The 15061-nt window shown below is 36.9% G+C and overlaps 1 protein-coding gene across 6 annotated transcripts in view; it reads right to left on the bottom strand.

Annotated features, from left to right (window-relative positions):
• Positions 1-15061, bottom strand: part of ncam1b (neural cell adhesion molecule 1b) — a 66798-nt gene that overhangs the window by 25131 nt on the left and 26606 nt on the right. For 4 of the 6 annotated variants that reach the window (XM_067508785.1, XM_067508783.1, XM_067508787.1 and 1 more), the window contains exons 2-9: positions 12266-12340; positions 11330-11539; positions 8164-8307; positions 7005-7142; positions 6516-6633; positions 5376-5536; positions 3413-3555; positions 2208-2231 (exon numbers count right to left, since the gene is read on the bottom strand). In XM_067508785.1, coding sequence (XP_067364886.1) covers positions 2208-2231; positions 3413-3555; positions 5376-5536; positions 6516-6633; positions 7005-7142; positions 8164-8307; positions 11330-11539; positions 12266-12340 — 1013 coding nt within the window. The remainder of the gene's footprint in view (positions 1-2207; positions 2232-3412; positions 3556-5375; positions 5537-6515; positions 6634-7004; positions 7143-8163; positions 8308-11329; positions 11540-12265; positions 12341-15061) is intronic. The other 2 variants (XM_067508786.1, XM_067508784.1) reach the window with 1 other exon arrangement.

Consider the following 15061-nt stretch of genomic DNA (forward strand, 5'->3'; position numbering starts at 1 on the left):
ATAAAGTCTCCGACAAACTCAGCACAGATAAAACTCATAACACTGCATCATTTTTAATGTTAAACTAAACATTTATTGTTTATTGTTTATGTAGAACTTGGCTTCCTGACTTTCAGGTCTAGCACTTCACATATGTGCAATATTGCAAAGTGCCATAAATGTATATAGTGTCTAATATACTTTGAGCAAAGTTCTTTAAACAAGAAATTTTGCCATTTAAGGAGCTAAAGAACTAAAAAACATAAATAAACTTAGTCACCACACTTTTAAATGGCATAGCACAGATCTGAACTGGGTTCCTGACTAATACAAACCTCACATCCATCCAATATTTGTAACCACTTATCCTGTTAAGAGTTGCTGGAGAGCTGGAGCCTATCCCAGCTGTCACTGGGTGAGACACAGGGTACACCCTGGACAGGTCACCCGTCTACCTCAGGGGCAACACAGGGACATCACAGGGACATACGCAGACAGAACAACCATTCACACTGACATTGACACCTACGGGCAATTTAGTATCACCAATTAACCTAACACGCAAACTCCACTCAAACCATAGCTGGCAGGAAGATTTGAAATTCGGACCTTGTAGCTGTAGGGAGCAGCACTAACCAGCCCATCACCATTCTGCTAAATCTTACCATATTAGTGTTTATTATATTATTTCGAAATTCTACTCAACGTGCTTCAACATTTGAGAATTGACAGCTACATTTTTTTTTTTTTAATTCACCATGTCCGCCTCAATTGAATGCTGTTTCACTTGTCACACCCATCCTAGATGAAATACAGCTGTTATGATTACAGGCAACATGACAGACTGACATTTTAGATGAACAAGCACAACAAGACAATTAAACAATTAGCAGCGGCATTAATTCATTAAAGCCCAACCATGGAAATCAGAGCCCCTGTTGACAAATCAGAACTATAAAGGAAAATCTAAGCATCTACTCCTAGTATCCACAACAGTAACAGTAAGGCTGCTAATAGTTTCTTTGAAGACAGCTGTGAAGATGCCACAGATCACAGCATAATGCACACTAGAGTGCAAAACACACTGTCACCAAAGCACAGCTGCGCTTCACATGACATGCCACGTGACACGTCTTGGTGCGGCACATCAGCAGCTATGCCGTGCAGGGAATGAGTGGGTAATGCTTTATTATGTTAAAGAGCAAGCCTCTGTGTGCTATTTCTCCATGTAGCTTGTCATGTAGGGTCTTACATGGCATATAATGCTCATAAATGCACTTTGATAAGTGTAGTTAGCTGAAAGGTGTGTTCTGGGGGGAAAAAAACAAAACAAAAACCAAACACAAAACTGCTACTTCTGTGGCTAACGTGACAGAGGCGCAAACTGTTATTGGGCAGTGCATCGGTATTTGTGTCAATGTGCTTTACCACTGTGGGTGTTTTTTTTTTAAAAAAAGGCCTGTCGTGATGTGCACCAGGAGGTGGTAGTGTGTTTTGCACTTGGAGTGAGGCTCCACTCAAAATCTGGTTTTGAATATCAAACAGTCAGCCCTGTAGGCTTGATATGCGGCTGTGAAAAGTTCAGATTTGTTCGGTAGTTGGTATGAATTCAGTAAAAATTGACTTTAAAAGTGATCCGTTTTCACATCTGGAATAAAGCACATGAAATCACCTTCCTGCAGCATAATCCACTCCTCCACTGCCCACCTCTATGATCAGTATTCACTTCTGTTTTGTGTGTAAGGGTCGAGTGTGGGAAACTCAAAAAAGATTTTGGATGGAGCACTTTTACCCTCAATTTTCAGGTGTAACTGACATACAGTAAATGTTAGACTGTATTATGGAAATGACAGTAAGACTGAGGTGGGCTTGAGTCCAGGCAATATCATGCTGTAATGGAAAGTTTGATGATCAGGCAGCAGCGACACAGAAATGGAGATTCCCTTTTATTATGTTACTAACCAAATGTTCATCTGATCTCATGAGATAAGGTCTCATAGACTTTCTATCACAAAATCAGTGAAGTTTTGGGGCTATATTTGGAAAGCATGCAGCAGCTGAATCAATTTCATGAACTCTGATAAAATCATTCCTTGAGGTTTTTAAGAAACAACTAGGACATTTTTAATAATAAGAGATTATTCGATTTCAGTTGGGGGGGGGATAGGTTGTAAAATCTGCAAGCATTCACTACCCCAGTACATTTCTGTGCCACGTGGATTTCATACCTGATAGATCCTGTTTAGATGTGCCTGTAGGAAGAAAATGTAGTGCATGTAATGGACTGGCTCCAAAATTCCTCTAATAACGGCAACGTTTTCATATGCATTTCCCTCCTCATTGCCTTCCAACTGTAGCAAGACACCTAAAGGTCTTGAAGAGCCAGGCCATTTGGTCAGTAGATGTATGGGAATATACCAATGAAGGATTCATTGTTTTCAATGGTTAGCACATGAAATGTGTACTGTATTATCAAGAGAACATACAGATGTATCAAGGATGTAATGGAAAGTAAAAAGCTAGATCTTAACTAATGCAGTGCCAAAATAATTTTAAAAATTGGCAGCAGAAGATCCACTGGTGATACATAAGTTTTTCATGGTATATGATCTGAGAAAATAACTTTTCAATCACTGTCTTGAGCATAAAGTGGCGAGAGTGATTGAAAATGCTAAACAAACACTTCATCATTTCAAGTGCACTAGCAAGTACAGTAAGTATTAGACAAAGTTTAATTATTGCCTCATTTTTTTCACATTTTGGAAACGTTATAATTGGGTTTCTGGTGCTGGCTTTCTGGACATTTGGGAAAACTCCATTCAAATCTGAGTGTACTGCACATTACTGGCTGAGAATCTGAAGCTGAACTAATTACATGAGATCCACTGGGCTATCTGTAAGGAGCTGATAATTTAGAGGAAATAATCAGCAGGACATAATATTATCTAGGGTGTTATGCAGTGAAACTCCACAAGTCCCCCCATCTGCACATGATCAATATTCCTCTTGAATTTAGGTTAAAGGTATTCATTTCTTTTCCTTGAGACACCAGTGTCCTGCTGGTCTGTGTTCCTCCCTGGTGGTTAGTCACTGTGCCCTAATTTCACACAAGTGTACTATAACAAAGTACAAAAAAAATGTACCACAAATTTTTTAAAAAGGGGAAAAAAAGACTACTATTTTCTGTGCAGGCATCAGCACACCACCACCTTTTTTTTTTCTTTCTAAGCATCTACTTTAATGTGACATTTTTACACTGTGGGCTACTTATTTAAAACAAGCTAGAGGTTAGAATTCATGTGTGTTATGCCAGTGGGACACAGGTAATATCAGTATACCAGCTGTGGTTCATTAATTCCAAAAGGAAAAAAATGCCTGCAGGACACCAGCCCTTGAGGACCAAAACAGAGTACGTAGTACTCCATTATTTTACCTGTTCTCCTTCAGTGAAGACGTGCTCACCAAAGCTCCAGCTGATGGTGGGAGTTGGATCTCCAGAAGCCTCACAAGTCAGGGTTATCTGCTCCTCCATCTCTGAAGTGCTCTGGTTTACGATGTATGTGATATTTGGCTTGACTGTAAAACACAAACACGAAAGCATCACAACTGAAATAGCCTAAACAAGAAAAACCAGGCAGTGTGACAGCACAAGTACAGTAAGTAAAAAAGCAACTCTGTGGATTTGGGATGAGTTCAAAGGAAGGATGAAGATCAGTAGCTTGACAGGTAAGAGGGAAATTTTTGGAAGCACAACCACCCTTAAGCTTTTCCAGTCCTGGCAGCGCTAGAGCTGTGATAACTATGCATGGATTCAAAGCTAATTTATTTAGCCCATTTCAAAGGAGCTGGTTTTTATTTTGTTTACAGTTGAGCAAACTGAGAAGTTACAGTACACCTGAGCTAACCTGAAGGCACAGCAGGGTGCCACAACTGTGACACCATCAGAGTGAAGCAAATTGCCAAGATCCTTCTGAAGTGTCCGGATGTGCATAAGTCTGTGCTTTCGGAGTTTTCATTCCACCCCATGAAGGACAATTGCTTGGCTTAGGAAATAAGATTTTTTAATTTGAATGTACATAATGTATTGAAAACAATTCACCATGTTCAGCTCAACAACTGAATGCCTGTATTACCAAGTTCTGTCTTCATTGTTATTTCAACCAATGCTTGATAAATAAACAATGGAATGTCTATCTGGTCATGTTATTATTTCAAAATGAAGTATTTATACAATCCACAATATCTGTTTACAGCCACAGCCATGAAAAGGGGTCAGAATCCGAACTCTGTATAATCTGTAAAACTTTTCCCTCATCATTAAAACCCTATATCCATTTTTTTTAGCACAAAGCCTTATGAACAAGTGGACTATGGAACCGCAAAGACAAGACGAACAGTGGCCAGCAGATTCATTGACAGTAAACCACACTGATTGTGTATGTCAGTAAGTAAGGTGAGGGCAGAGCATTGAGTTTTGAATATTTTCCATTGTTGTAATAACTCACAAAAGCAGCTAAATCCTTGATGCCACTTACAGATCTACACTTTTCTAGAAAGTTCTTAATGGACATAAACATATGAGTATGATATCCTGAGTTATAAGGTAAACAATTTTCTTTCCTTAATTAATTTGATGAATAATACATGTTACGCATTTTTTATGGTATAGAGGAATTCTTGAAATTTGAATCTAATCTTTATGGCTAAATGTGCATTGTGCAGCGGTATTATGAAAGAAATACAAATGTTTAATCAAATTTGATATTGACTGCAAAACTGGATCTGGGAAAAAAAATTAACAATGATCAGAAAACCATATTTGCAGCTTTAAATTCAACAGTTACAGCATGATTACAGCTACTTCTGCAACCAAAGCTCTGAGAGTCAGAAAACATCTTTGACATAATGTGGTAAATCTTGCAAAAGAGGAAAACAAGTAATTAAGTAATTTCATGGTTATTGTTTACCTGTAAAGAATCAGATCCTGACTAATAAAGAACGTAGGAAATAATCTACATCAGCTGAATACATGTAAATATAATTGACATTAGCATCTGAACTGACATTGTGAAATTGTGGCTGAGCTCAAAACATAACAACAACAAAAACAACATTGTGAGTAAAAACCACACAAGAAAACAAGACTGACTTTAAAGAGTTCAGCTAAGCTCATATCACTTGGCCAGTTCTCTAAATCCTTGGGTTTCATCTTTACATGAAACAATGTCAACCCACACTGAAGCAACACCTCATCCTGCATCCCCTTATAAAACAGACGCATAACCGTACTATTGTTCTTTTCCCACCTACATACATTTATACCTCATTCCCACACACTTGGATGATTTTAAATTGCCATTTTAGTTCATGTATGTATATAAAACATAGCTCCCTACCAAACACTCTTAGACTGAGCTCCTGTTCGCTTTCCCCGGCCTTATTCTTGGCAGTGCAGGTGTACTCTCCTTCATCCAGCTTGGTCACATCCATTATTGTCATTTCTGAGCCATCTTCATTAAAGCTATACTTCTTCCCTGCTTCAAGAAGGACTTCATTCCTGTGGAAAATGCAAGCGTTCATCATTCTTTGTTCATTCCTAATCTCTTACTAATTACATCATCTTACTCTACAAGGTGTTCTGCAGGATTCAACCAGTTTCATACTGAAAACCCTTAGGTTTTTTTTTTTTAAATATGTAGAAGTTTCTAGATCTAAGAGTGACAAAATAAAAAAAGACTGAGCGGTGAATTTGAATTGCAGTGATGAACAAAAATGAAAGCTAAAACAGAAATGTATTCCCGAAAATGAGGGCAATTGCTTTTCTTTCTTTCGAAATGTTTGTTCTTTTGCAAGCCTATTGACATTTGGTGCCTGAGAGTGTATTTTCATTTTCATGACTTGATTTTGTCACCATTGCCAGAAATTTGAAAGAAATAATGCTCTCTGGCCTCCGTCTGTCATCACTTGTGTCACTTGGCTTCAATATAGCTTTTCACTAGTTGCAGGTGCTGTATTATTGCACATGACTGTATTCTGTGTATTTCACTGAGAGCATTTAAATGTGAATACTGCAGTAACTACATTTAAAACCAAACAAAACTCATCTTAGTTTTGACAAACCAATAAAGCTACATTGTGCCTGAGTTTTTCATGACTAAATTTACAAATTTCCTGATATCACGCTAAATTGTAGAAGACTCCAACAATATTCATAACATAAATATACGGTAATAGGACGCAGCAAGTTCATGTTTAATTAAACCTAATTAATTACATCTCTTCAAATATTACTAAATATATGTGAGCTGTCACAAACATACAAACAAGAGCAACTAATTTTTTGTTTATATTAGGCTGCTTCTTTTTCCTTTTTTTATTGGGTCAAATGTTTTTGATTTATATGTCTGGTCTAGTCACAGTAATTCTACAATTTAGCAGACACATTATTTTTATTAGGATAATGTGCTGGCATCTGACAGATGCCACTGGAAAAGTTGAAAGCATTTGTTTTTTTTCAGTCGGTAGCAAACCTTTACCTCGTCCAGGTCACCATAGGTTCAGGATAGCCATCAACAGCACAAGTCAACACAGCAGACTGCCTGACATCTGCTGTGGCGTTCACCTCTGATTGCCATATCCTGATGGTCGGGAGGACTGAGACAGAGAATAAGAACATTCATAGAAAGAAAACTAAATTGGTGGAAAGATACATATGTAGGCAGGCAGTTACAAAGCTATAGTTCACAGAAAGCAGGAAAAACAGAAACAGATGCAATGGTACATTCAGAATACTTATTTTAGGCACACTCATTTGCTAGGCTCAGAAGTTGCAGGAAACAGACTTCATTAGCATGAAACATCTTTGATACACGGTTGCTCTGGGCAACCGTTTCCACATTGATGCTGAGCCTGGTTGCCTCTAAGGATCTACAGCTTATTTAAGCGTCATGGGACACCTGCCACACAAAAGCATGCACACTGGAACAAAAAGAACCAGGGAAAAAGTGAGAGAATGGGGTGCTAACCATTCACAATGACCTTGATGACCCGCAGATCAATCTCGCCGCGGACCATGAGGCGACCCTCACAGGTATACGAGCCCTCGTCTGTCTTCTTTATGCCACGGATTTGAAGATGATTGTTGTTTAGCACCTTAAACCGAACTGAAAGGGAGAAGATGAATGTAGCGTCATGAGTGTTACATATCCGTCAAATTTAAATCAGGCACAAGTTACTCACTTTGAGCATCTGATGATGAACAGCTGTTGGTGTTCTATCAAGAAGGCAACATAGCTTTGTAATAAAACGCAATACACCCAGAATGTCTTGGCTGATTTTATCAATTATGCCAAACATTTACTTAAATGGCTATTTTAATATCCACAAATGTAATATGCATTTTCATCAAGCTCGATTAGTATGAAGTGTATGCCTTTTTTTTTTAATCTGAGCTAAAAAACAACAACAACAACAATAAAAACTGAAACAAACCATAAAAATCTTACTTTTGGCTACATATTGCATGTTACTTCCACTTTGTCAATTGCAACAATGGACAACTCTGCTTCTACCAGCCACGGAAAAGAAGAAATATGACCAAAACCCAAAAGAACTCCCTCGGCTTCAGACGAAACGCTGTCCAAATAAATTTAATCATGTTGTAAATCAAAATACTATTACAGCCCACATAAGCTTGTGTTATTATTTTCCAGTAAGCAATACCAATGATACCACACACGTTATAATATTGCTCAGTGTCAAGGGTGTAAAACAGCAAGAAGTATTTTCACAATCAAAGGCAAATTAATTTTCCTTTTCAAAGCATAGGATGAACTCAGGATAATATTGGCAACACAAGCAGGGCATGAACAACAAAGTTCCTGACACTGGTATATATGAATATCAATTTTAACCGTGTTATTAAGTGTGATTACTATATATGATTACTACCAGTATATCCCTGATTGACAGACAACAGTTTTCATTTTAAAAGAAATACAAGTACTGTCTGCAATATAATGAAATCAAAAAGATGTTATGCAACAATTATACTAACTACACTCTATGCAAATGTTTAAAATTGTTAATATCCTCTAGTCAGTGTTTGCAAAACAGTTAGAATTCAGATAAAATACTAAATTTAAAGCTGATAATCCCCAAAACTGTGGAGAAAAGAATTCTTACCATCTTTTTCCATTTGTATTTTCGCTCCTTTATATTTCCAGATGACGGTGGGTGGAGGTGAACTGATGACATCACACACAATGTTGGCATTGTCTCCTTCAGTAAACTCTTGGGGTGAGGGTGCATTTGTGAAGGTGATTTTTTCTGTAATAAAACATGCACAAAATGTCTTTATACTAAGTTACAAAGCCCACACTGTGTTTGTATTGATTATGTTTTTTTTTCATAAAGAACTACAATATTTCTGGAAAAATATGGGGAAATTTTTTTTTAAGTGAGCCTGGAAAAATCGCCCATTCACCAGACATCTGTTAATAGAAAAAAAAAAACATCCAATTCTACACCAACTTACCGTGGGCAATCATAGGAAAATACCATTACATTATGTGACCATACCCAACTTTGTCGTAACTATGGTAAGAGGACATTTTCTCTCAATTTAGCTTTTAAAGAGGTGCTTAACATAATTCAATCTTGGCTTACCTGCTGATTTGAGCAGAATACATGTTTTTGAGCAGAAAAATAGACTTAAAAGTTACTCATATGCTTCAGGCTTGAAAGTTGTTTATGCTTGTTTCTATCTTGAATTGAATGTATAAACATAGACACACACGAAAGTTCTTTAGCTACAAAAAGCAGCCGTAACTTCCACTAACCCTTTTTTACACTGCTCATTCAAGGTGTGATTAACACGCCATTACACCCTGTTCTGTGCACAATGTACTAGAGCCCAACAAGCACATTGTATTTTATGTTCGAACCTGACCCAAGCCCGACACAGTTACATTTTTGCTGTGTTTTTTTCTAGTACAACCACTTAATTAGAAGTAACATGGCCCCTATAGGCTCATCATTTAAGTATTTAATAGCAATTTCAATTATAATAAAGACAGTCATGGAGTCTTTTTTATAGTTTTAAATCTTTACAATTATGACTATTTATCCTAACCTATGTGACCGAACCTGACCTGAACCTGATTTCTAAATGTCTGTCTGTACCCTCATGTATCGTGGGGCTTGGTTTAGGTATACAGCCTCTAAAAGGTATGAAACTGGGGTGGGAAATCATTGTTGACCCTGGACGCTTTGTGAAAGACCTGAGGGACACTGGGGTGATGGGGGACAAAGTATGTAAAGTTATGATGACATTTTATTTCGTGCCATGCCCAGGGGGTTGATTTCTGCTGGGAGGGTCTCACACATACTCTACAAGGGAGGAAAAAGAGCTTTTGCGGCTCTGAAAACAAATCAAACACCAAACGTACTGTGCCTCAATGCCTCGCACAGAGGTCTTTTCAACAAAACGAGGATGACCTACACTTTGTAGTGTCTGTGAACGTACCTCACTCACAGGACGCTTTAGAGGAGCAACTTCACACAGAGAGAAGCAGATGCTATGCTGTGTTAGTTTAAAGAGGCCATTTTATGCTGTTGGTGATGTGGTAATAAATAGTCCTTTGTAAACATGGGTGTTAATATTACATATAGACAAAGGCTCAATGCTTAAGATGAATGTTTGTTTACATGTTGACTGTAAATGAAAAGCCCAGGTTTCAGTCCGCATAACTTTGTGGTTAGCACCTTATCCAACTATCCAAACTGATTGTTGATTGGTTCATGGATTGTATCTTTTTTTTTTTTGGCACTGTGTGAACATTTCACCATTGGTTTTGCATTGTTCTCATAGGGAAAACCTTGGTTACCCCTGACTACTCGCTGGATGTCATACTTTAGCAGTCCTTAAGGGAGTCTCCATCTTTCTTCAAATTATTTTCACATGCATGTGTTGCTCACAAAAACTGAATCCGTAACCATAATAATTTATGGTCATGCTGTACTTGACACACATCAACCTTATTTGAGTCTGAAACCTGTCTGAAATATGAAAAACGTGCACCAGCACATAAATACTCGGTTAACAGTTATATGTGTGAAAAGAATGTATTGTGAACATGAGTCTCCTTGGCAGCAGACATCACGCTGCTAATACAAGGGTGCCAGTACCTTTGTAAATGAATACTGAAGCGCCTTTGGAGCGGCATTTTTTAGTTCAGCCTAAATAGGAAAAGACATCTTAAAGGGGCCACCTAAAAACGGGCACCATTACTGTTTACTTATTTAATTTTTGCTCTATGTTTGAGATGCATTACAACGGCAAACTGCTGCTGCTATGAATTTCCTTTGTTATAGGCGGCAGAAGCTGTCAATTGCGCGGCATAACTAGTCCTATTGGCCGTAGCTGTTTCTAGTACAAGACTGGGATGCAATATTAATGTGCCCATATACAGTACATATGTGAGAAGAAGTCGTGCTGCCTTGAAACTTTTCCCTCAGAATGCATGTACTGAAAGAAATAGAGGACAGAAGGCGCAGTCTTCATTTTAAAAAGCTCTATATAGTTCAGATGAAGCTTGAAGCTCCCGCTAAGCCAGATCAGGTAATTGTGTTTCCACGATATGGTGCATTTATGCACCAAAGTACGGCTTTGAATGCTTTCCCTGTTTCCCTGTGGGAACAGCCAGAAAACGTCTCAATGTCTAAGAACTAGTCTCACTTACATTAAAGACAAACTGGAAATATCCTGCACCTTTCTTGTGTCTTTATTGCAACTATCTGAGTTTGAGAGTTGGCTACAAGTTCTATGAGGTGCTTCACATGTAGTTACCATTTCTAACTGCAAATTCAGTTTTCCCAACATTTATAGAGATAAGACAAATGTTTATTGTTAACAGCAATCAGAAGAATAATAAAACACAAATTTCATTCTGTAATCGACACTGAATATCGATTTTAGTATGAAATACCTACACTGATGTCAACTTCTAATAACTTAAAACAGACACTGAAATAACAGAAAAAAATCCTTCTGAAAAATCAAAAAATTTCATCTCCAATGGACATTTGCTGATGCTTGGCATTCATGGAAAATAAAAGCCATTACTCACAAGAACTGCACAACAGACAGGATCATTAAGCAGACCTCTAATAGTCTTCCGACCATTTATTGAACTGATGAAAAATCCATCTTCACTTGAGAAGAAAAAGAGTAATGTGTTGCCCTTGAGCAGTCAATAAAATACTATGAGTTCAATAAACAGCATTTTTTTCTCCTGTGCTTACACCACTAAATAATGTGGAGGGGGCATAAGATGGAGTCAATACTTACGAAAAATCTTTACTTTTACGGTTGACTCTACATGTTGGTCTCCATTGGTAGCAACACACTTGTATGTCCCTGCATTTTCAGTTCCAGCTTTATACAGTGTGAGGGTGGAAGATGATTCATCATTACGGGTTACTGTTATGTCCGGTCTGTTCGGTTCTATCCTTTCCCCACTTGGTCCAAACCAGTCTATGTGCTTGGCAACGCCTACAACTAAGAACAAAGTAAAGACCAGTAGATAAGAAAACAGGTATCTATGAAACATCAGTGAGTTCTACAAGGCCCCACAGACTGTGGGTTGTACACCCTTGTGTTTTAAAGATTTAAACAACCACCATGTCAGAAAAGTAGAATAAGAAAATAGTCACTAAAATAAACTCAAAAATGTTTTGTTTTTGTTTTTTTTAATTTATGACATTCTAAATGCTAACTGTGAGAGAAATTATGCAACAGGAGAGATAGTGAGTCTTAGACAACATACACAAATGTGGATTTTCCCTACTTCCATATTTCAAGCTTCAACTACTTAAAAAATGATGAAGACTTATTTGTTCTTGCAAGAAATGTATCTCAGGGAAACCTTAACGACAGGATGTACGTTTAAAAATGCCATATATAAAAGTTTTTAGTCGTAGCTTAACCGATGATGGTTTGTCCATATTAAACAAAATCAAAGTGTTTGTCTGCTGGGTCAACTATGTTAACAGACATGAGACTTTCCACAGGCAAAAACACTAACATGCTAATGTACTTATAAGTACTTATATTATTTTTATGAGTAGTATTATTTTCTGCACTCATGGCAGCCTGAATTTCTTCTGTTTAAATATTTACTTAAGAAATATTCTTGAAACAATGTAAAAGTGGAACTTAAAAAAAAAAACAATCAAAACAAAAAATAATTAGTCTTCATTATTGAAGGTTTTTTGGTAAACTTACCTTCACACACGAAGAATTTGGACTCTCCAAGACTAATCTCACCATGACTTGGAGTGATCTGCACTTCGAGTGAAACTAGAACAGAACAAATATCATACAAAAATCAGAAACTTGATCAATGACACATGGCAACAATTCATAGATACTTTGGCATTAACATATTTTTGTTGTTTGCCTAGAAGTTAAATAAAACTGGAAACACTCTGTAAGTTTCCTTGTATACCCCCTGTTTTCCAGTAATGCAGTCCTAACTTTGGGATGGTTACATTTTTACAGCAGCATCTATTTTCCCTGTGGGTTGCGATACAGATTAGTCAACAGTTTTAGTGATCAACATACATTGCTCACTAAGAAACTATTCTGCCCGCAGTCTTACTTTCCTTTCAATACAAATTAAATCTAGCAGCACTGCAATTATTACATTTAGCAGATATTAAGAATATACTCTACCACGAGAGAAATTTTATTTAGGTTGCTTTAGATAATTTTTCGAAATCATGTTTGTCTGTTCAACAAGAAAAATGCAGTGTGTGTAGAAAGTTCGTACATTCTGAAACACTGTTCTTAATTAGAACAAAGCTTTGGTTTCCTGCAATATTTACTAAGGGGCAAATCAAAAATTCCTGTGGTTGACTAAAAAGTACAGCATGACAAAATGTGCCCAGATTAAGGCTCCATGAGCAAGACCGTGTGAATGCGTATGTACCACAATCATTGGCTCTGCACACACTGGAGATCAGGGCAAAAAGTGGACACAGTGTCATAATGTGACACAGAAAAAAAAAATAAGGACAATGACATCTGGTGATGATTGACTGTAGTAAAGAAGCAGAATGGTTTCTGAATTGGAAACAGATTAAAAAAGTAAAAGATGTGAGTTGGATAAACAAAACAGCTAATTTGTTATCAGAACACTTGATTTATTTATAATTAGTTAGCAATATCAGAAACTGTAAAACGATGTTTTAAATGTATTTTTGGGGATGTGACTAAATAAGTCTGAGAAAGCCTGAAATGAATAAGGTCTTAAAAAAAAGATACAAATAAAATATTGACAGAGCTATTGTGCTCTTAGCTTTTCCAAAAAATAGATTATAGTACATTTAGTGTGTTCAGGTACAGAGAGTCTCTCGAGTCTAATCCTAACAGAGGGGCAGTGTTATAAAGAAAGTGACTGGAAGATATCAAATTCCCTGTTTTACACCAATTCAGATGTGGAATTATAATAATTTGAGTCAACCAAGCACAAAACACAGTGCCTTTTGGTCATTAACGTTACAATTAGCCTATTCAGTGGTTTAAGACAATTATTTTTAAATTGGCAAATGGTTTGTCAGCAGGATTTGATGTTGTAGTAAAAAGAAAACATGAAAACCAGGCATCAAGACCCCACTCATTTTATTTTCATATAAACTACAAACTAAAAAAATTTTATGCTAATTTTATGGATAAGGATTTTTGTTTTAATTGAATTGAGGAAATAAGTCTGGTTGGTATTCATTTAGTCAAACAGAACAGCCAAGTCATTTGCAGGGGTGGCATGGTGATGATGATTATTCCAGTCAAGTTTTTTGTATAGACCATTATCACATTCAGTGTCTGAAAGCACTCTACATAAAAACTGGTTCCCAACCCAGACAAATCTATGTAAGTAGACAAAAACAAATTGATAAAAAAAAAAAAGCATGCTCATAAAAAAAGCAAGAACATAAAATGCCCACAGAAACTTCAACTCTAAGTAGCACAAACACAAAGTTAGACAACACTTCAATAGTAGGAACACACTGGGTTCAACACTTAGGTTAAAAGCATTTTAGAAGAGGTACAATAACATAAAAGGTTTAGTCAGTTCTTCATATTCATTCTCTTGCAATGTGGATAGAGTGGCAATTACAGCAATACTGAGATGTGGAGTAGCTCGTACTGTAAATCACAAACTAGGCGATAATCACTATTATGACTAGTATCTATGTTGTGGTTCAGGTTGTTTTGCAGCCAAAAATGTCAGTGAGTCAATATAGTACCAAAAACTGCAGGCTACAAAATGTAAAACAATTTAAAATAAAACATTAATTCAGATTTGTATTTTTTTTTTTAATAGAACCCTATACCTTTAATGAATTACATTAGCTGGGTGTGCCTAATAGAATGTCAGGTAAATGAACAACTTAATATAACCCCTGTATAACTGTCTAAATTGGAACAGATAAATTGATATAATAAGAGAAACGTCTAAGCATTGATATCACAAACTTCGAGCTAACTAGACCAACCATGCTTTACTTTACAACATTGCTTTTCCCATATTAAAACCAACAATCCAAAACCATTCTCATATCCACTAAACTAGCTGACATTCACAAGAGTGAAGACCACACAGGGAATTCCCATTACTCGGACCCCCATCCTCCCCATCTCTTACTAAATGTTTTCCTCCTTGTTTCTGTAGCAGGATATAATACAAGAACAACACACCTGCACAGTCTGGGAGTTTTTCCTAATTAAATTATGCTGTAGCTCAAACACTAATTGGTTCTTTCAGATCGAAGGCAGCGCTGTGGCCTTTTTTTTTTTTTTTTGCAGATAGTTATGAATGAGACAGGGTAATTGCTCTCCAACCAACAGCTCACTTTTCATCTATTAAAAAGGCTAACAAGCTACTAGTTCAAGTCCAGTTAAAGGCCGCAAACTCTTTTAAAGCAGAGGGTGGCCAAATTACAAGAGGCAATGTGTCCTCAATATTTAATCTGAATGCGACCAACGCATTTTAAATCCACGAAGGGCTGGGACTGAATG

Source organism: Channa argus, chromosome 6, assembly GCF_033026475.1.
Source record: "Channa argus isolate prfri chromosome 6, Channa argus male v1.0, whole genome shotgun sequence".
In the NCBI taxonomy this organism is placed as follows: domain Eukaryota; kingdom Metazoa; phylum Chordata; class Actinopteri; order Anabantiformes; family Channidae; genus Channa; species Channa argus.